Source organism: Hyperolius riggenbachi, chromosome 9 (assembly GCF_040937935.1).
Source record: "Hyperolius riggenbachi isolate aHypRig1 chromosome 9, aHypRig1.pri, whole genome shotgun sequence".
NCBI lineage: Eukaryota > Metazoa > Chordata > Amphibia > Anura > Hyperoliidae > Hyperolius > Hyperolius riggenbachi.
The window spans coordinates 492,734-516,308 of NC_090654.1; the positions used below are offsets into that span (position 1 = coordinate 492,734).

Genomic DNA, 23,575 nt, shown 5'->3' on the forward strand with positions numbered 1-23,575 from the left:
GCAAGGCCTGGGTTGTTGTGTCTCACAAAGCGTGGCCTTCTCCTCCTGCGCCTGCTCCTGTTCCATCACGTCTGCTGCTGCTGGGTTAGCGTTGCCGCGTGGTCCCTGTTTATTGAACCACTTATCTTTATTACATTTATGACTGCATGGCGGTACAAAGCATGCTATCCGCACGCTTCTTGCCCTCATGCAAGGCCTGGGTTGTTGTGTCTCACAAAGCGTGGCCTTCTCCTCCTGCGCCTCCTCCTGTTCCATCACGTCTGCTGCTGCTGGGTTAGCGTTGCCGCGTGGTCCCTGTTTATTGAACCACTTATCTTTATTACATTTATGACTGCATGGCGGTACAAAGCATGCTATCCGCACGCTTCTTGCCCTCATGCAAGGCCTGGGTTGTTGTGTCTCACAAAGCGTGGCCTTCTCCTCCTGCGCCTGCTCCTGTTCCATCACGTCTGCTGCTGCTGGGTTAGCGTTGCCGCGTGGTCCCTGTTTATTGAACCACTTATCTTTATTACATTTATGACTGCATGGCGGTACAAAGCATGCTATCCGCACGCTTCTTGCCCTCATGCAAGGCCGGGGTTGTTGTGTCTCACAAAGCGTGGCCTTCTCCTCCTGCGCCTCCTCCTGTTCCATCACGTCTGCTGCTGCTGGGTTAGCGTTGCCGCGTGGTCCCTGTTTATTGAACCACTTATCTTTATTACATTTATGACTGCATGGCGGTACAAAGCATGCTATCCGCACGCTTCTTGCCCTCATGCAAGGCCTGGGTTGTTGTGTCTCACAAAGCGTGGCCTTCTCCTCCTGCGCCTGCTCCTGTTCCATCACGTCTGCTGCTGCTGGGTTAGCGTTGCCGCGTGGTCCCTGTTTATTGAACCACTTATCTTTATTACATTTATGACTGCATGGCGGTACAAAGCCTGCTATCCGCACGCTTCTTGCCCTCATGCAAGGCCGGGGTTGTTGTGTCTCACAAAGCGTGGCCTTCTTCTCCTCCTGCGCCACCCTCCTCCTGTTCCATCACGTGTGCTGCTGCTGGGTTAGCGTTACCGGTCCCTTTTCCTGGAACCTCTTATATGTATTACATTTATGACTGCATGCCGACAAAAAACATGTTACCTGTGCAAAGAAAACAGACATTTCCCGCATTTAAAAGACAGTTTTCCCTTTGAAACTTTAAAATCGATTTTCTCAAAAACTATAAGCTCTTTTTGCTAATTTTTTTTTCCTCTTGTACCCACTCCCAAGGTGCACATACCCTGTAAATTTGGGGTATGTAGCATGCAAGGAGGCTTTACAAACCACAAAAGTTCGGGTCCCCATTGACTTCCATTATGTTCGGAGTTCGGGTCGAACACCCGAACATCGCGGCCATGTTCGGCCTGTTCGGCCCGAACCCGAACATCTAGATGTTCGCCCAACACTAGTCCTGATCACTATTTCCCTTAGCTATCCTGTCTGATGTTAGCTGAGAACTATCCTTAGTGGCATTGGTTTCTGCTTGTCCCCCTCCCTGATCACCAACAACCCCCACAATAGCAACTCCCTCAGTGGAATTGTGCACTGTATTTTCTCCACTGTGGTCCCCACACATAACAGATATGAAGTACTTGGTGCTAATCCCAAGAACAATGTACATTTTTTAGATCACCGCACTACCCTAAGATTCGGAATGCCGAATTTTCAGCGGGAAACGAGAAGTACCACCAAACAACAACAGATGCAAAAAATGCCACCGGACAAAAAATGCCAACAACAAAGAATAGACCAGTTTATCGACAGAAACAGAAACATGAAGTTAGAATGCGAGGAAGGAGGGGGAGGGGACTCTCTAAAAAAACCAGTCAGATTGAGGAGGAACATCTAGACCAATCAGTAGTGGGGGAGGATGGGGTGTTTAATCTGAGTCAAAGGCCAATTTCTGGGATTGAACATAATATACTGGCGAAGGGCATGAAATTTGCCCCATCCAGCAAACTGAATAAGTTTGAAGCTTTTATTAGCGTGAAAAAATGTATGAGGAACTTATGTTTAAAAAAGTACTTTGCTAAGAATGTTGGGATCAAGGAGACCTCTAACCGTGAGGTGGACCAATTTGTACACTCTGGTTTAAAGAAGAAATCCAAGTTTCACCCGCTAAATGAATCAAGTAAACCTATGAACGCTTTTGAAACACTAGTATTGGAGGATCTGAATAAATTAAACAATCGTTTTGTAGATAATTTGACGCCCATAGAAAGGAGAGCACTAAGGACATTGCAGAACGATGAATCCATTACTATTCGCCCCGCTGACAGGGGGGGGGGGGTTGTAATTCAAAATATAGAGCAATATCATGCGGAGGCTCTACGCCAGCTTCATGATGATAGAACATATCAAGTTTTAAGATTAGATCCAACTTTCAAGTTCCTCAGAAGATTAGAGAACTTTTTGAAGGAAGGCAGACAGAGGGGGATTATAGATGAGGAAGAGTTTGCTTTTCTATACATTGACAAACCCAGAACACCAGTATATTATCATCTCCCCAAGATTCACAAGACTCTTGACAATCCCCCAGGAAGACCCATAATATCGGGGATTGGGTCCATGACGTCCAATCTATCGAAGTACGTAGATCAATATTTACAGAGAATAGTAAAATCTACCCCCTCCTTTATTAAAGATACCCGGCATTTCCTCAAAACACTTTCAGAATATGAATGGGCCGAAGACTATTGGCTGTGCACACTGGACGTGGCCTCACTTTATACGGTGATACCTCACACTAAGGTAGTGGAGGCAGTCCAATTCTTTTTGGAGGAAGATGGCACTTTAGAAAATGAGCAGATCCAATTTATCTTACAAAGTATTTCTTTTATATTGAAGCATAACTATTTTAAATATGGTGATGAATACTTCCTCCAGGGCACCGGGACGGTGATGGGGACCAGGTTCGCTCCGGCGTTCGCAAATTTATATATGGCCCACTGGGAAAGGTTTGTTCTAGGTGGCCCTATGGGCCCCGGAGCCGCTCTGGTGCTCTGGAGGAGGTTCATAGATGATGCCTTTTTTATTTGGAAAGGCACACAGGAGAATCTTGAAGAATTTTTAAGATGGATTAATATTAATGAATATGGCCTGAAGTTTGTGGGAGAATTCAGTAGAGAAACCGTAAATTATTTAGACCTCACAGTGTTCCCTGAAAATAACAAAATTTTGACAAAGACCTTTCTGAAGCCAGTTGATACCAACAGCTATATCAATATGGACAGTTGTCATCATCTCAAATGGCTCACCAATATACCTCAGGGGCAGTTCCTGAGGTTGAGGAGGAACTGTTCTAAATTAACTGATTATGAGATGGAAGCTAACACTTTACAGAATAGGTTTCAACAGAAGGGTTATCCACAGGAGCTAGTATCACAAGCCAAAGAAACAGCCAGAAGTAGAGATAGGGAAGTTTTACTGGAGGAGAAACTGCAGACAAGCACACAAAATACCCATCAGTTAGGTCTGATTATGAATTATTCAGCACAAGCCAACAAAGTGAGGACCATAATTAACAAATACTGGAAAATATTAAGGGAAGATCCTGTTCTCACTCCTATGCTCCCCGTTCACCCAAGAATTATTTTTAGAATATCCAGGAATATTGGAAATTTGGTGGCACCAACAGTTAAGAACCCCAAGAGAAATGCGAAACAGCAAGGCTATTTTAGAAAATGTGGCTTCTGTAGAGCATGTAGGGAGAATGGCTTACCTATAGAAAAGATTAGTGATGTGATCTCAACATCCAATAAGGAATTGTTTAAAATAAATGAAGTAATGAATTGTGATACAGCAGGAGTTATATATGTTCTCACCTGTCCTTGCTCCAAACAGTATGTTGGGAGGACTAAGCGTACCTTAAAAGAGAGACTAGGAGAACATTGTGCGAATATACTGAAGGGGAACAGTAAACATCCACTGTCAGCTCACTACAAAGAATTTCATGACTGTTCCTTTAAGGGAACAAAGTTCTGTGCGGTAGAGAAAGTTCTAAAGTCATGGAGGGGAGGAGACTTTATCCAACAGATGTCTAGAAGAGAATCCAATTTGATTTATAATTTAAATACATTAAAACCACACGGCCTCAACAGCGAAATAGAGTTGTTTGCCTTTGAATGATATGTGTTGGAGTTACCATGACAACCAGTGAACCTGCACAGTATAAGAGACAGCCCCCTCTATCCCTCGTGTTGCCAGCTTTGAGAAAGGAAGGCGTTCCTTCCGAAACGTCAGCTCCAGGCATCACGTGTGACGTCACATGCTACGAGGAAGAGGAGGTTGGCTTAGAATCAACACGCAGCGTGGGGATACGGAATCCGTTTACCAGCACCACCGCCTCTCTTCCGCCTCTCTTCTGGGAGCCGGGCAGACTGCCCGACCCTGCAACATCCATCTTGCAGTGTGTCAAGTCTCTCTCATTGTGCTGCCGGCCGGGGCCATTAAGATCGAGCGACTCCCCCACAGAATTTGTGCAGCTCCAGCGGTATACATCAATCCAACTACTGGGATCGTGAGTACTCACCAACATTCATATTGTCATCATCATCATCACAGCATGCTAAGCTTAGTGAAGCAATTCAAATATATAATCAATTTAAAATTGCAAGGCACGGAACTCACCAGTGGAAACATCACTGCATGTCAATGATCTATTTAGCAAGGATCACCTATCTGATGCATACTATCAAATCATCAAACTCATAAGTTGCAAGTGCACACTATGCTATTGAGCGTCTTCCATTGAACAGGATTTTCTCTTAATCAATCTTCTGCTTCAGAATTACCACTTTAAACGGATTAATATCCTTAAGAGCTAATTACAATGATTGCTTATACAATTCAGATCTAAGACCATTCAGCAATGATCTAGTTTTTAATTAACGATTAAGCTGTATCATTTTTATGATTTTTATTAAATTTTGTCATTTGATACTTACCATTTACTAGCGCTATCTGATATTTTTAACCATATTATTCAGACTAGTTCCAGGGTGTTGATGACTACGGAGCTCACACCCAAGACTAGGATTACTGTGTATTATCTGTGTTATTATTCAGACTAGTTCCAGGGTGTTGATGACTACGGAGCTCACACCCAAGTCTAGGAATTAGCTTAACCATCCTGTTGTACTTCAGTCTAGTTCCAGGGTGTTGATGATCAAGGAGTTCACACCTATAGATTAGACATTGTTGATTATTTGTTATGACCTTCTGCTTTCCTGACCTCTCTTCTGATTTCTGATTTGGTACTTTGCTATATCTGTTACTCCGTTGCCAAAACCTTGCTTGTCTTAGGATTCCGAGTCTGTCTCCTCCCGCTGTACCTGATCTGTCTGTCTGTTGCCGACCTGGCTTGTCCGACCTCGAGAACTATCTCCTCTGTTTACAGATAGTTCACAGATCTGTCAGTGACACTCCACCATTAGTGTCACTCACACTCTGGTCCTTCCCAGTCTCGGCCTGACTCCTCCCCTTGGGGAACCTCAGGCTTTTGGAAGGAAACCTGTTCTTTGGGCAGTATTTCAACTGCCTTGCACCCTCTATACGGATGCTCTCCTCAAAGTATTACTGTTGCACCAAACACTCATATTACTCAAGTGTCCAGAGGTTAGAGATATATTTGATTATCGGTGATACTGCAGATCATCAATAATCAGGTATATATCTGCATTCTCAGTGATACTGCAGATCACCGATAATCAGATTCTCTCTGTGTTACACCGATCGTTACAGAACGGCAGACCAAATACAAATGGACGCACTCACCGGCCGTCTGGGCATACTTACCACTTCGGTGGATAACATCAACCAAGTGCTGGGTAGTCACCGGGCGTTAATTGACGCTTTGTCCGGGTGTATACAAACCCTCCGGATGGCTGTGGATGAAGTGCGATCTCCTCCTAGCACAGACATACGTATGCCTGTACCTGAAAAGTTTTCTGGTCACAGATCTGACTTCCGAAATTTTAGGAGTAGAGTGTTATCATACTTTGAGTTGAGACCTAGATCTTCAGGAACTATGGCCCAAAGGGTCACATTTATCAAAACTTTGTTATCAGGTGATTCCCAAACCTGGGCGTACAGTCTGCACGCCGGAGTCTTAGCCCTGACCTCTGTGGAGGATTTTTTTAAAGCCATGGCTATAATTTACGATGATCCAGACATTGCCTTGACTTCTGAGCGGAAGCTCAAACTGTTACGTCAAGGCAAGAGTCCAGTTGAGGAGTATGCTGCTGAATTTAGGAGGTGGTCAGTATCAGCCAGGTGGGATACCTTTGCCCTATTAGATTGTTTCCTATCAGGGTTGTCAGATGAGGTCTCAGATCTTATGTTGAGTCAGCCTGAGCCTAAGTCCATTGATGAGGCCATTTCATCGGCCATCAGAATAGATCGCCGGCTGCGCTATCAGAGACAGACCCAGGGTAGAAACTATGTGAGAATGGTGTCCCACGCTCTCGTTTCGCCTCCACCTGAACCGATGCAGATTGGTCGGTCTAAGTTGTCTCAAGTGGAGCGGAAACGCAGAATAGCAGAGCAGCTATGTCTTTTTTGTGCAGAGGGGGGTCATAGAGTACAGAATTGCCCTAAGAAATCGAGAAACGCTACTGCCTAGGAGTAGTTGGGGATAATACCCTAGGTGTACAACTTTTACCCCTAGATGATGAACGATTGATTCTTCCTTGTAGTATTTCATGGGAGGATAAATCTGTAGTCACTGAAGCCTTTGTTGACTTAGGCTCAGCGGCCAATTTTATGGATTAGGAATTTGCAAAACGATTGGGTATTCCGCTCACCCCGGTAAAACCACCTATTCAAGTTACGGCAGTGGATGATTCTCCTCTGCAGACTAACAATCCTTTGTCGCAGACTCCAGAGGTGGGAGTCACTATAGGGGTGCTACATAGAGAGAGTATGCATTTTTTTGTGTTACACATGACAACCTCCACGAACATTCTTGGCATGCCCTGGTTACACCTTCACTCCCCTCAGATTAATTGGGCCACTGGTCAGCTAACTAGCTGGTCGTCCCATTGCTTTCATCATTGTTTAGCAAAGGTAACCTTGGGCCAGACCAAGATTCACATGGAGGGAGTGCCGGATCAGTATTCTGAATTTTCAGACGTGTTTTGTCCAAAATCAGCCGATAAACTTCCTCCACATTGCCCTTTTGATTGTCCTATCGATCTCCGGTCTGGTTGTATGCCCCCTAGAGGTCATCTCTACAATTTGTCTGGGCCGGAAAAGTTGGCCATGTAGGAGTACATCCGTGAAAATTTAGCTAAAGGGTTCATTCGCCCTTCCCGGTCACCTGCTGGAGCAGGTTTCTTTTTTGTAAAGAAAAAAGATGGAGGCCTACGGCCATGCATTGATTATCGGGGTCTGAATAAAATCACAGTAAAAAATCGCTATCCTCTACCTTTGATAGACGATTTATTTACTCAGATCACCAATGCTAAGATTTTCTCAAAATTGGATTTGCGGGGTGCATACAACCTGGTGAGGATCAGAGAGGGCGATGAGTGGAAGACGGCCTTTAACACACCCGATGGGCACTACGAGTACCTGGTGATGCCCTTCGGGTTGTGTAACGCCCCGGCCGTCTTTCAGGAACTCATTAATGAGGTGTTCAGGGAGGTTTTGGGTAAATTTGTCCTGGTATATCTGGATGATACACTAATCTTCTCAGATAACCTCTCAGAGCACAGGGCTCATGTCAGATTTGTGCTGCACAAGCTAAGACAGAATATGCTTTATGCTAAATTGGAGAAATGCATTTTTGAGGTAACATCTGTCGCCTTTCTGGGGTACATAATTTCTACCTCGGGCCTTTCTATGGACCCTGCCAAAGTCTCTGCTGTCCTGGAGTGGCCTCAGCCAGTAGGATTAAAGGCCCTCCAGAGGTTCTTAGGGTTTGCTAATTACTATAGAAGGTTCATAAAGGGGTACTCCACAGTCATTGCACCCCTCACCAGACTCACAAAGAAAGGGGCAGATACCAACCACTGGTCCCCCAAAGCTTTGGCTGCTTTCTCCACTCTGAAAGAACTGTTTTGTTCTGCACCCATTTTGAGACACGTCGACACATCCTATCCCTTTATTGTGGAGGTAGATGCCTCAGAGGTCGGGGCGGGGGCTGTGCTGTCTCAGCGTTCTGGGTTGCAGGGAAGATTACACCCGTGTGCCTATTTTTCTCGTAGGTTTTCACCAGCAGAGAAAAACTACGATATAGGCAACAGGGAGCTCCTAGCCATTAAATTGGCCTTTAAAGAATGGCGTCATTGGCTAGAAGGAGCAGAACATACGATTACAGTTTATACTGATCACAAAAATTTGGAATACATTGAGGGGGCTAAGAGATTGAGTCCTCGTCAGGCTCGATGGTCACTGTTTTTCTCGAGATTCAGATTTGTAATTACGTATACTCCGGGTAGTAAAAACATTAAAGCAGATGTTTTATCCAGATGCTTTGAACCAGAGACAGCACAGCCCTCAGACCCAGAGACTATTATCCCACAGAAAGTGGTATTGGCAGCCACAGAGACCTGGAAGAACTGGATGGAGAGTTTAAGTCCCTTCCAGCAGGATGTTCCTGAGGGAAAACCTGAAGGGGTCATGTTTGTACCATTGCCATTTCGTCTCCAGATATTGCAGATGTTCCACTCCCACAAAAATGCTGGACATCCTGGGGCCTCCAGAACACAGGACCTTGTTGCTAGGTGTGCTTGGTGGCCTTCATTGGCAACCGACTGCAAGGAGTATGTGAGAGAATGTGCAGTGTGTGCAAGAAGTAAACCCTCCCGTCTGGCACCTGTGGGAACATTGCAGCCTTTGCCCACCCCGAGTGAACCATGGACCCAGTTGTCCATGGATTTTGTGGGTGAGCTTCTGAGGTCTGAAGGCATGTCGGTCATTTGGGTGGTAGTCGACAGATTCAGTAAAATGGCCCATTTCGTGCCCCTGAAAGGACTCCCCTCGGCTCAGGAGTTGGCCGATCTTTTTATCATGCACATTTTCCGGCTACATGGCATCCTGGAAAATATAGTGTCAGATCGGGGAGTCCAATTTGTTTCTAAATTTTGGAGGGCATTTTGTCATCAATTGGGCATGGAACTGTCATTTTCGTCAGGCTACCACCCACAGACCAATAGTCAGACTGAGAGAATTAATCAGTCACTGGAACAGTTTCTAAGGTGTTATGTTGCGGATGCAAAGAATGATTGGATCAAGTTCTTGCCATTTGCAGAATTTGCACACAATAATTTAAAAAGCTCTTCCTCTGGATTCTCTCCATTTCAGGTGGTAACTGGAAAGTTGCCTAAGTTCTCCCCACTGCCAGTAGCTTCCACTCCGTTTCCAGCCCTGAAGGCTTGGCAAAAGTCATTTAAGAACATTTGGGGGATCGTGAAAAAGAATCTAGAGAAGGCCTTTCAGAGTCAGAAAGGTCAAGCTGACAAGAAACGTTCCATAGAGTGGAAGTTCCGGCCAGGAGACTTGGTCTGGGTGTCCACTCGTCATTTGATGTTGAAACAGCCTTCGCCCAAGTTAGGACCCAGATTTGTGGGCCCTTTCCCAGTAACCAGGAAGATCAACAATGTTACTTATGCCATTGATCTTCCTGCCAGTATGCGTGGTGTAAGATCGTTCCATGTATCCCTGCTTAAGCCAGCAGTGCATGTAGGTTCCACTCCTCCTCCCCCTGTGTTGGTGGATGACAAACCTGAATATGAAGTGGAGAAGATTTTAGACTCACGTATTGTACAGAACTCAGTACAGTATTTAGTGCACTGGAAGGGTTATGGTATTGAGGAAAGAACATGGGTACCTGATTGCCGCATGCATGCGGATGAATTAACCACCTTAGCGGTATGGACGAGGTCAGCTCGTCCATTACTGCCAGAGGGTGCCGCTCAGGCCCTGCTGGGCCGATTTTGACCAAATAAAAAGCAGCACACGCAGCCGGCACTTTGCCAGCCGCGTGTGCTGCCTGATCGCCGCCGCTCTGCGGTGATCCGCCGCGAGCAGCGGCGAAAGAGGGTCCCCCCAGCCGCCCGAGCCCAGCGCAGCCGGAACAAATAGTTCCGGCCAGCGCTAAGGGCTGGATCGGAGGCGGCAGACGTCAGGACGTCGGCTGACGTCCATGTCGTCACTCCGCTCGTCGCCATGGCGACGAAGTAAGCAAAACACGGAAGGCCGCAATGGCCTTCCGTGTTACTTTTGGCCGCCGGAGGCGATCAGAAGAACTCCTCCGGAGCGCCATCTAGTGGGCTTTCATGCAGCCAACTTTCAGTTGGCTGCATGAAATAGTTTTTTTTTAATTTAAAAAAAACCCTCCCGCTGCCGCCCTGGCGATCTTAATAGAACGCCAGGGTGGTTAAAGAAAGAGTTCCACGCCTTACATCCTGAGAAACCGGGTAGGAGCTGTCCGGAGTCCACTCCTCAGGAAGGGGGGGGTACTGTGAGAAAACGCGGAAAAGCCGCCGCGTGTACTCAGAACAAGGCGGCTGATTCCGCATCCTACGCGGCGGTCTGCACGCGTAGGCCTACATCTAGTAGTATGGCCGAACGCGGAGTAACTGCCGCATGCTGTGATAGCGGTGCGGCGGATTCCGCGTCCAGCGCGGCGAGTGCTTTGCAACACATGTCTGGTGTGGCTGGGACTAATAGTCCACACAGGTTCAGAAGGACGCGCACGCGCGTGGAGAGGCAGAGCCTTTATGACAGCCAGAAGGGAGTCAGCTGACCAAGCCGGGCAGCTGACAATTCCACCACTTCCCATTGGTCCAGCACTTAGGGGAGGCGCTGGAGAGCGCCTTGCTATATATACTGGGTGCTGGTCATTCTCTGGTTGTCTGCCGTTGCGATCACTACGTGGTAGCACTCAGACCTGTTTGTCAGAATCTGTGTTATTCTTTAGACTAGTTCCAGGGTGTTGATGACTACGGAGCTCACACCCAAGACTAGGATTACTGTGTATTATCTGTGTTATTATTCAGACTAGTTCCAGGGTGTTGATGACTACGGAGCTCACACCCAAGTCTAGGAATTAGCTTAACCACCCTGTTGTACTTCAGTCTAGTTCCAGGGTGTTGATGATCAAGGAGTTCACACCTATAGATTAGTCATTGTTGATTATTTGTTATGACCTTCTGCTTTCCTGACCTCTCTTCTGATTTCTGATTTGGTACTTCGCTATATCTGTTACTCCGTTGCCAAAACCTTGCTTGCCTTAGGATTCCGAGTCTGTCTCCTCCCGCTGTACCTGATCTGTCTGTCTGTTGCCGACCTGGCTTGTCTGACCTCGAGAACTATCTCCTCTGTTTAGAGATAGTTCACAGATCTGTCAGTGACACTCCACCATTAGTGTCACTCACACTCTGGTCCTTCCCAGTCTTGACCTGACTCCTCCCCTTGGGGAGCCTCAGGCTTTTGGAAGGAAACCTGTTCTTTGGGCAGTATCTCTACTGCCTTGCACCCTCTATACAGGTGCTCTCCTCAAAGTATAACTGTTGCACCAAACACTCATATTACTCAGGTGTCCAGAGGTTATAGATATATTTGATTATCGGTGATACTGCAGATCATCAATAATCAGGTATATATCTGCATTCTCGGTGATACTGCAGATCACCGATAATCAGATTCTCTCTTTGTTACACCGATCGTTACACTAACCCCCTACCCTAACTCTAACCCCTTCCCTAACCCCCTACCCTAACTCTTACCCCTTCCCTAACCCCCTACCCTAATTCTAACCCCTTCCCTAACCCCCTACCCTAACTCTAACCCCTTCCCTAACCCCCTACCCTAACTCTAACCCCCTACCTTAACTATACCCTAAGGTTATATCGGCCTGTGGCGCTGAGCACCGTCATATCAGCAATGCTATGCTGCACACCCCGCATAGCTGTAATTCAGCGCTCCAGCAGCTGCCAGACCCAGAGTTACATCTCCCTCTGAGTGGCGACAACTTGGAGGGAGGATAGTATTTAACGCCGCCATGGAGTTTAGCGGCAGCCGGGGGGGAGGGGTTTGTCATTCTGCTCTCCCTATGCCAAACTGCACGGTGCCAGAATAATGTGTTAGAGTGGAAAGAAATGTGGTTAGAGTAACCCTAACCCTATCCCCTACCCTAACTCTAACCCCTTCCCTAACCCCCTACCCTAACTCTTACCCCTTCCCTAACCCCCTACCCTAACCCCTTCCCTAACCCCCTACCCTAAGCCCCTACCCTAACTCTAATTCCTTCTCTAACCCTAACCCCCTACCCTAACTCTAACCCCTTCCCTAACCCCCTACCCTAACCCCTTCCCTAACCCCCTACCCTAAGCCCCTACCCTAACTCTAATTCCTTCTCTAACCCTAACCCCCTACCCTAACTCTAACCCCTTCCCTAACCCCCTACCCTAACTCTTATTCCTTCCCTAACCCCCTACCCTAACTCTAACCCCTTCCCTAACCCCCTACCCTAGTATTTAACGCCATCGGGGAGTTTAGCGGCACCCGGGGGGGTTGTCATTCTGCTCTCTCTATGCCGAACTGAATGGTGCCAGAATAATATGTACTCCTGCTGGAAGTCCTTCACATACTACATCATCTACTATAAAGACTTGTCTGCAATACAGCCAGAGATGTAATCTTTATCATGGTGATTGCCTAGAAATGTACAAACACACAACAAGGACAAGTAGCACCACTATTGGAAAGTAACACTCTGATTTAACCATCTTAGCGGTATGGACGAGCTCAGCTCGTCCATCACCGCCGATGGCTGCCGCTCAGGCCCTGCTGGGCCGATTTTGTTCAAATAAAGAGCAGCACACGCAGCCGGCACTTTGCCAGCCGCGTGTGCTGTCCGATCGCCGCCGCTCTGCGGCGATTCGCCGCGAGCAGCGGCGAAAGAGGGTCCCCCCAGCCGCCTGAGCCCAGCGTAGCCGGAACAAAAAGTTCCGGCCAGCGCTAAGGGCTGGATCGGAGGCGGCTGACGTCAGGACGTCGGCTGACGTCCATGACGTCACTCCGCTCGTCGCTATGGCGACGATCTAAGCAAAACAAGGAAGGCCGCTCATTGCGGCCTTCCTTGTTTATTCTGGGCGCCGGAGGCGATCGGAAGAACGCCTCCGGAGCGCCCTCTAGTGGGCTTTCATGCAGCCAACTTTCAGTTGGCTGCATGAAATAGTTTTTTTTTAATTTAAAAAAACCCCTCCCGCAGCCGCCCTGGCGATCTTAATAGAACGCCAGGGTGGTTAATATGATTTGTTTCCTGATGAAATACTGAGTGAAATGCTATGAATGTTCCCTTGTAAACAGCTCTTACCCAGCCAGACGCAGCCATAGAGCTCCACCCGTAAGCACACGTTCATAGAATGATCCGTAACCGGGATGAAGCGGAGAAATCTGCCGATAATGGGTGGCTCCAGGTCCTTTAATACAATATCATAAGGGTTCACATTTCCTTCAAGAACCTGAAAGGAGAAGAGGATTTCATGAGAAACAAAGTAGCACTAACTGCCAGTAACATTCATCTGCTGAAAGGCATACCGTGCGTTATACACTGTGTGCATTATACATCGTACATTATACACTGTGCATTATACACCGTGCATTATACACTGTGCACATTATACACCGTGCAGTATACACTCTGCGCATTATACCCTGTGCATTATACACCGTGCATTATACACCGTGCATTATACACCGTGCATTATACACCGTGAGTTATAAACCGTGCGTTATACACCGTGCGTTATACACCGTGCAGTATACACCATGCATTATACACTGTGTGCATTATACACTGTGCGCATTATACATCGTACATTATACATCATACATTATATACTGTGCATTATACACTGTGCATTATACACCGTGCTTTATACTCCAGACAATATACATCATGCGAATTATACACAAGGCAATATACACCATGTGCATTATACACCCTACAGTATACACCATGCAGTATACATTATGCATTATACACCATGCATTATACACCGTGCGTTATACACCCGGCAATATACATCATGTGCATTATACACTGTGCATTATACACTGTGCATTATACACCAGGCAATATACATTATGTGTATTATACACCGTGCATTATACACCGTGCAGTATACACCATGCATTATAAACTGTGCATTATACACTGTGCATTATACACCGTGCATTATACACCAGGCAATATACATCATGTGCATTATACACTGTGCATTACACACCGTGCGTTATACACCAGGCAATATACATCATGTGCATTATACACCATGCATTATACACGGTGCAGTATACACCATGCATTATACACTGTGCATTATACACCAGACATTATACACTGTGCGCATTATACACCAGGCAATATACATCATGCGCATTATACACCATGCTCATTATGCACTGTACATTATACACCATGCATTATACACCGTGTGTTATACACCGTGCCTTATACACCAGGCCTTATAGATCATGCACATTATACACCGTGCAGTATACACCATGCATTATACACCCTGCTCATTATGCACCGTACATTATACACCATGCATTATACACCGTGTGTTATACACCATGCCTTATACACCAGGCATTATAGATCATGCACATTATACACCGTGCAGTATACACCATGCATTATACACCGTGAATATTATGCACCGTGCATTATACACTGTATATTATACACAGTGCAACATACACCATGCATTATACACCGTGCTCATTATGCACCATGAGCATTATACACTGTGCATTATACACTGTATATTATACACCGTGTGCATTATACATCGTGGGCATTATACATTGTGCACATTATACATTGTGTGCATTATACACTGTGCATCCGTGCATTATACACCATGCACATTATACACCCTGCATTATGCACCGTGTATTTTACACTGTGCATTATTCAACCAGGGACTCAGCACTGCAAAGTGAGAGTGCTATCCACTATCCCACTGTGCTGCCCATATCCAAGTGTCACAACAATTCTGAGTTCACTTCTCAAAAGCATTATTTTTATTGTTTTTATTTTATGTACACAGTGTCGGACTGGGAGGTGGAAAAGCTGAGGAAATCCACCTGCTGGCCAAGCAGCAGTAACCCTGTGTTATCACTCCCAATAGAAACCTGCAGCAAGTCCTCACTGTGAGGAAATCCACCATCTGGCCAAGCAGCACTAACCCTGTGTGATCACTCCCAATAGAAACCTGCAGCAAGTCCTCACTGTGAGGAAATCCACCATCTGGCCAAGCAGCACTAACCCTGTGTGATCACTCCCAATAGAGACCTGCAGCAAGTCCTCACTGTGAGGAAATCCACCTGCTGGCCAAGCAGCAGTAACCCTGTGCTATCACTCCCAATAGAGACCTGCAGCAAGTCCTCACTGTGAGGAAATCCACCAGCTGGCCAAGCAGCAGTAACCCTGTGTTATCATTCCCAATAGAAACCTGCAGCAAGTCTTCACTGTGAGGAAATCCACCTGCTGGCCAAGCAGCAGTAACCCTGTGTTATCCCTCCCAATAGAAACCTGCAGCAAGTCTTCACTGTGAGGAAATCCACCTGCTGGCCAAGCAGCAGTAACCCTGTGTTATCACTCCCAATAGAAACCTGCAGCAAGTCCTCACTGTGAGGAAATCCACCTGCTGGCCAAGCAGCAGTAACCCTGTGTTATCACTCCCAATAGAAACCTGCAGCAAGTCTTCACTGTGAGGAAATCCACCTGCTGGCCAAGCAGCATTAACCCTGTGTTATCACTCCCAATAGAAACCTGCAGCAAGTCCTCACTATGAGGAAATCCACCTGCTGGCCAAGCAGCAGTAACCCTGTGTTATCACTCCCAATAGAAACCTGCAGCAAGTCCTCACTGTGAGGAAATCCACCTGCTGGCCAAGCAGCAGTAACCCTGTGTTATCCCTCCCAATAGAAACCTGCAGCAAGTCTTCACTGTGAGGAAATCCACCTGCTGGCCAAGCAGCAGTAACCCTGTGTTATCACTCCCAATAGAAACCTGCAGCAAGTCCTCACTGTGAGGAAATCCACCTGCTGGCCAAGCAGCAGTAACCCTGTGTTATCCCTCCCAATAGAAACCTGCAGCAAGTCTTCACTGTGAGGAAATCCACCTGCTGGCCAAGCAGCAGGACCCTGTGTTATCACTCCCAATAGAAACCTGCAGCAAGTCCTCACTGTGAGGAAATCCACCTGCTGGCCAAGCAGCAGTAACCCTGTGTTATCACTCCCAATAGAAACCTGCAGCAAGTCCTCACTGTGAGAAACTCCACCAGCTGGCCAAGCAGCACTAACCCTGTGTGATCACTCCCAATAGAGACCTGCAGCAAGTCCTCACTGTGAGGAAATCCACCTGATGGCCAAGCAGCAGGACCCTGTGTTATCTATCCCAATAGAGACCTGCATCAAGTCTTCACTGTGAGGAAATCCACCTGCTGGCCAAGCAGCAGTAACCCTGTGTGATCACTCCCAATAGAGACCTGCAGCAAGTCCTCACTGTGAGGAAATCCACCTGCTGGCCAAGCAGCAGTAACCCTGTGTTATCACTCCCAATAGAAACCTGCAGCAAGTCTTCACTGTGAGGAAATCCACCAGCTGGCCAAGCAGCAGTAACCCTGTGTTATCACTCCCAACAGAAACCTTCAGCAAGTCTTCACTGTGAGGAAATCCTCCTGCTGGTCAAGCAGCAGTAACCCTGTGTTATCATTCCCAATAGAAACCTTCAGCAAGTCCTCACTGTGAGGAAATCCACCTGCTGGCCAAGCAGCAGTAACCCTGTGTTTATAACTCCCAATAGAAACCTGCAGCAAGTCTTCACTGTGAGGAAATCCACCTGCTGGTCAAGCAGCAGTAACCCAGTGTTATCACTCCCAATAGAAACCTGCAGCAAGTCTTCACTGTGAGGAAATCCACCTGCTGGCCAAGCAGCAGTAACCCTGTGTTATCACTCCCAATAGAGACCTGCAGCAAGTCCTCACTGTGAGGAAATCCACCTGCTGGCCAAGCAGCAGGACCCTGTGTTATCATTCCCAATAGAAACCTGCAGCAAGTCTTCACTGTGAGGAAATACACCTGCTGGCCAAGCAGCAGTAACCCTGTGTTATCCCTCCCAATAGAAACCTGCAGCAAGTCTTCACTGTGAGGAAATCCACCTGCTGGCCAAGCAGCAGTAACCCTGTGTTATCACTCCCAATAGAAACCTGCAGCAAGTCCTCACTGTGAGGAAATCCACCTGCTGGCCAAGCAGCAGTAACCCTGTGTTATCACTCCCAATAGAAACCTGCAGCAAGTCTCGACTGTGAGGAAATCCACCTGCTGGCCAAGCAGCAGTAACCCTGTGTTATTACTCCCAATAGAAACCTGCAGCAAGTCCTCACTGTGAGGAAATCCACCAGCTGGCCAAGCAGCAGTAACCCTGTGTTATCACTCCCAATAGAAACCTGCAGCAAGTCCTCACTGTGAGGAAATCCACCTGCTGGCCAAGCAGCAGTAACCCTGTGTTATCCCTCCCAATAGAAACCTGCAGCAAGTCTTCACTGTGAGGAAATCCACCTGCTGGCCAAGCAGCAGTAACCCTGTGTTATCACTCCCAATAGAAACCTGCAGCAAGTCCTCACTGTGAGGAAATCCACCTGCTGGCCAAGCAGCAGTAACCCTGTGTTATCCCTCCCAATAGAAACCTGCAGCAAGTCCTCACTGTGAGGAAATCCACCTGCTGGCCAAGCAGCAGGACCCTGTGTTATCACTCCCAATAGAAACCTGCAGCAAGTCCTCACTGTGAGGAAATCCACCTGCTGGCCAAGCAGCAGTAACCCTGTGTTATAACTCCCAATAGAAACCTGCAGCAAGTCCTCACTGTGAGAAAATCCACCAGCTGGCCAAGCAGCACTAACCCTGTGTGATCACTCCCAATAGAGACCTGCAGCAAGTCCTCACTGTGAGGAAATCCACCTGATGGCCAAGCAGCAGGACCCTGTGTTATCTCTCCCAATAGAGACCTGCAGCAAGTCTTCACTGTGAGGAAATCCACCTGCTGGCCAAGCAGCAGTAACCCTGTGTGATCACTCCCAATAGAGACCTGCAGCAAGTCCTCACTGTGAGGAAATCCACCGTCTGGCCAAGCAGCAGTAACCCTGTGTTATCACTCCCAATAGAAACCTGCAGCAAGTCTTCACTGTGAGGAAATCCACCAGCTGGCCAAGCAGCAGTAACCCTGTGTTATCACTCCCAACAGAAACCTTCAGCAAGTCTTCACTGTGAGGAAATCCTCCTGCTGGTCAAGCAGCAGTAACCCTGTGTTATCATTCCCAATAGAAACCTTCAGCAAGTCCTCACTGTGAGGAAATCCACCTGCTGGCCAAGCAGCAGTAACCCTGTGTTTATAACTCCCAATAGAAACCTGCAGCAAGTCTTCACTGTGAGGAAATCCACCTGCTGGTCAAGCAGCAGTAACCCTGTGTTATCACTCCCAATAGAAACCTGCAGCAAGTCCTCACTGTGAGAAAATCCACCAGCTGGCCAAGCAGCACTAACCCTGTGTGATCACTCCCAATAGAAACCTGCAGCAAGTCTTCACTGTGAGGAAATCCACCTGCTGGTCAAGCAGCAGTAACCCTGTGTTATCACTCCCAATAGAGACCTGCAGCAAGTCCTCACTGTGAGGAAATCCACCAGCTGGCCAAGCAGCAGTAACCCTGTGTTATCTCTCCCAATAGAAACCTGCAGCAAGTCCTCACTGTGAGGAAATCCTCCTGCTGGCCAAGCAGCAGTAACCCTGTGTTATCCCTCCCAATAGAGACCTGCAGCAAGTCCTCACTGTGAGGAAATCCACCTGCTGGCCAAGCAGCAGTAACCCTTTGTTATCACTCCCAATAGAAACCTGCAGCAAGTCTTCACTGTGAGGAAATCCACCAGCTGGCCAAGCAGCAGTAACCCTGTGTTATCACTCCCAACAGAAACCTTCAGCAAGTCTTCACTGTGAGGAAATCCTCCTGCTGGTCAAGCAGCAGTAACCCTGTGCATTATACACTGTGCACATTATACACCGTGCAGTATACACTCTGCGCATTATACCCTGTGCATTATACACCGTGCATTATACACCGTGAGTTATAAACCGTGCGTTATACACCGTGCGTTATACACCGTGCAGTATACACCATGCATTATACACTGTGTGCATTATACACTGTGCGCATTATACATCGTACATTATACATCATACATTATACACTGTGCATTATACACTGTGCATTATACACCGTGCTTTATACTCCAGACAATATACATCATGCGAATTATACACAAGGCAATATACACCATGTGCATTATACACCCTACAGTATACACCATGCAGTATACATTATGCATTATACACCATGCATTATACACCGTGCGTTATACACCAGGCAATATACATCATGTGCATTATACACTGTGCATTATACACTGTGCATTATACACCAGGCAATATACATTATGTGTATTATACACCGTGCATTATACACCGTGCAGTATACACCATGCATTATAAACTGTGCATTATACACTGTGCATTATACACCGTGCATTACACACCAGGCAATATACATCATGTGCATTATACACTGTGCATTACACACCGTGCGTTATACACCAGGCAATATACATCATGTGCATTATACACCATGCATTATACACGGTGCAGTATACACCATGCATTATACACTGTGCATTATACACCAGGCATTATACACTGTGCGCATTATACACCAGGCAATATACATCATGCGCATTATACACCATGCTCATTATGCACTGTACATTATACACCATGCATTATACACCGTGTGTTATACACCGTGCCTTATACACCATGCCTTATAGATCATGCACATTATACACCGTGCAGTATACACCATGCATTATACACCCTGCTCATTATGCACCGTACATTATACACCATGCATTATACACCGTGTGTAATACACCGTGCCTTATACACCAGGCCTTATAGATCATGCACATTATACACCGTGCAGTATACACCATGCATTATACACCCTGCTCATTATGCACCGTACATTATACACCATGCATTATACACCGTGTGTTATACACCATGCCTTATACACCAGGCATTATAGATCATGCACATTATACACCGTGCAGTATACACCATGCATTATACACCGTGAATATTATGCACCGTGCATTATACACTCCCAATAGAGACCTGCAGCAAGTCCTCACTGTGAGGAAATCCACCTGCTGGCCAAGCAGCAGTAACCCTGTGTTATCACTCCCAATAGAAACCTGCAGCAAGTCTTCACTGTGAGGAAATCCACCAGCTGGCCAAGCAGCAGTAACCCTGTGTTATCACTCCCAACAGAAACCTTCAGCAAGTCTTCACTGTGAGGAAATCCTCCTGCTGGTCAAGCAGCAGTAACCCTGTGTTATCATTCCCAATAGAAACCTTCAGCAAGTCCTCACTGTGAGGAAATCCACCTGCTGGCCAAGCAGCAGTAACCCTGTGTTTATAACTCCCAATAGAAACCTGCAGCAAGTCCTCACTGTGAGGAAATCCACCTGCTGGCCAAGCAGCAGTAACCCTGTGTTATCACTCCCAATAGAAACCTGCAGCAAGTCCTCACTGTGAGAAAATCCACCAGCTGGCCAAGCAGCACTAACCCTGTGTGATCACTCCCAATAGAAACCTGCAGCAAGTCTTCACTGTGAGGAAATCCACCTGCTGGTCAAGCAGCAGTAACCCTGTGTTATCACTCCCAATAGAAACCTGCAGCAAGTCTTCACTGTGAGGAAATCCACCTGCTGGCCAAACAGCAGTAACCCTGTGTTATCCCTCCCAATAGAAACCTGCAGCAAGTCTTCACTGTGAGGAAATCCACCTGCTGGCCAAGCAGCAGTAACCCTGTGTTATCACTCCCAATAGAAACCTGCAGCAAGTCCTCACTGTGAGGAAATCCACCTGCTGGCCAAGCAGCAGTAACCCTGTGTTATCACTCCCAATAGAAACCTGCAGCAAGTCTTCACTGTGAGGAAATCCACCTGCTGGCCAAGCAGCAGTAACCCTGTGTTATCACTCCCAATAGAAACCTGCAGCAAGTCCTCACTGTGAGGAAATCCACCTGCTGGCCAAGCAGCAGTAACCCTGTGTTATCACTCCCAATAGAAACCTGCAGCAAGTCTTCACTGTGAGGAAATCCACCTGCTGGCCAAGCAGCAGTAACCCTGTGTTATCCCTCCCAATAGAAACCTGCAGCAAGTCTTCACTGTGAGGAAATCCACCTGCTGGCCAAGCAGCAGTAACCCTGTGTTATCCCTCCCAATAGAAACCTGCAGCAAGTCTTCACTGTGAGGAAATCCCCCTGCTGGCCAAGCAGCAGGACCCTGTGTTATCACTCCCAATAGAAACCTGCAGCAAGTCCTCACTGTGAGGAAATCCACCTGCTGGCCAAGCAGCAGTAACCCTGTGTTATCACTCCCAATAGAAACCTGCAGCAAGTCCTCACTGTGAGAAAATCCACCAGCTGGCCAAGCAGCACTAACCCTGTGTGATCACTCCCAATAGAGACCTGCAGCAAGTCCTCACTGTGAGGAAATCCACCTGATGGCCAAGCAGCAGGACCCTGTGTTATCTCTCCCAATAGAGACCTGCAGAAAGTCCTCACTGTGAGGAAATCCACCTGCTGGCCAAGCAGCAGTAACCCTGTGTGATCACTCCCAATAGAGACCTGCAGCAAGTCCTCACTGTGAGGAAATCCACCTGCTGGCCAAGCAGCAGTAACCCTGTGTTATCACTCCCAATAGAAACCTGCAGCAAGTCTTCACTGTGAGGAAATCCACCAGCTGGCCAAGCAGCAGTAACCCTGTGTTATCACTCCCAACAGAAACCTTCAGCAAGTCTTCACTGTGAGGAAATCCTCCTGCTGGTCAAGCAGCAGTAACCCTGTGTTATCATTCCCAATAGAAACCTTCAGCAAGTCCTCACTGTGAGGAAATCCACCTGCTGGCCAAGCAGCAGTAACCCTGTGTTTATAACTCCCAATAGAAACCTGCAGCAAGTCCTCACTGTGAGGAAATCCACCTGCTGGCCAAGCAGCAGTAACCCTGTGTTATCACTCCCAATAGAAACCTGCAGCAAGTCCTCACTGTGAGAAAATCCACCAGCTGGCCAAGCAGCACTAACCCTGTGTGATCACTCCCAATAGAAACCTGCAGCAAGTCTTCACTGTGAGGAAATCCACCTGCTGGTCAAGCAGCAGTAACCCTGTGTTATCACTCCCAATAGAAACCTGCAGCAAGTCTTCACTGTGAGGAAATCCACCTGCTGGCCAAACAGCAGTAACCCTGTGTTATCACTCCCAATAGAGACCTGCAGCAAGTCCTCACTGTGAGGAAATCCACCAGCTGGCCAAGCAGCAGTAACCCTGTGTTATCTCTCCCAATAGAAACCTGCAGCAAGTCCTCACTGTGAGGAAATCCTCCTGCTGGCCAAGCAGCAGTAACCCTGTGTTATCCCTCCCAATAGAGACCTGCAGCAAGTCCTCACTGTGAGGAAATCCACCTGCTGGCCAAGCAGCAGTAACCCTGTGTTATCACTCCCAATAGAAACCTGCAGCAAGTCTTCACTGTGAGGAAATCCACCAGCTGGCCAAGCAGCAGTAACCCTGTGTTATCACTCCCAACAGAAACCTTCAGCAAGTCTTCACTGTGAGGAAATCCTCCTGCTGGTCAAGCAGCAGTAACCCTGTGTTATCATTCCCAATAGAAACCTTCAGCAAGTCCTCACTGTGAGGGAATCCACCTGCTGGCCAAGCAGCAGTAACCCTGTGTTTATAACTCCCAATAGAAACCTGCAGCAAGTCTTCACTGTGAGGAAATCCTCCTGCTGGTCAAGCAGCAGTAACCCTGTGTGATCACTCCCAATAGAGACCTGCAGCAAGTCCTCACTGTGAGGAAATCCACCTGCTGGCCAAGCAGCAGTAACCCTGTGTTATCACTCCCAATAGAAACCTGCAGCAAGTCTTCACTGTGAGGAAATCCACCAGCTGGCCAAGCAGCAGTAACCCTGTGTTATCACTCCCAATAGAGACCTGCAGCAAGTCCCCACTGTGAGGAAATCCACCTGCTGGCCAAGCAGCAGTAACCCTGTGTGATCACTCCCAATAGAAACCTGCAGCAAGTCTTCACTGTGAGGAAATCCACCTGCTGGCCAAGCAGCAGTAACCCTGTGTTATCACTCCCAATAGAGACCTGCAGCAAGTCCTCACTGTGAGGAAATGCACCTGCTGGCCAAGCAGCAGTAACCCTGTATCACTCCCAATAGAAACCTGCAGCAAATCTTCACTGTGAGGAAATCCACCGTCTGGTCAAGCAGCAGTAGCCCTGTGTTATCACTCCCAATACAGACCTGCAGCAAGTCCTCACTGTGAGCAGCAACACCTGATTACAGCTGCTTGGCCAGCCTGTGTCTCTCCTCAGCTCTCCCACCTCCCTGTACACTCCGGTGCTCAGCATGACTGCATTC

At 47.4% G+C, this 23,575-nt stretch overlaps 1 protein-coding gene across 2 annotated transcripts in view; it reads right to left on the reverse strand.

Moving 5' to 3' along the window:
• The window catches only part of DDR2 (discoidin domain receptor tyrosine kinase 2), a 549,319-nt gene that overhangs the window by 279,486 nt on the left and 246,258 nt on the right, over nt 1-23,575 (reverse strand). For both annotated transcript variants that reach the window (XM_068251775.1, XM_068251776.1), the window contains one exon: nt 13,340-13,487. In XM_068251775.1, coding sequence (XP_068107876.1) covers nt 13,340-13,487 — 148 coding nt within the window. The remainder of the gene's footprint in view (nt 1-13,339; nt 13,488-23,575) is intronic.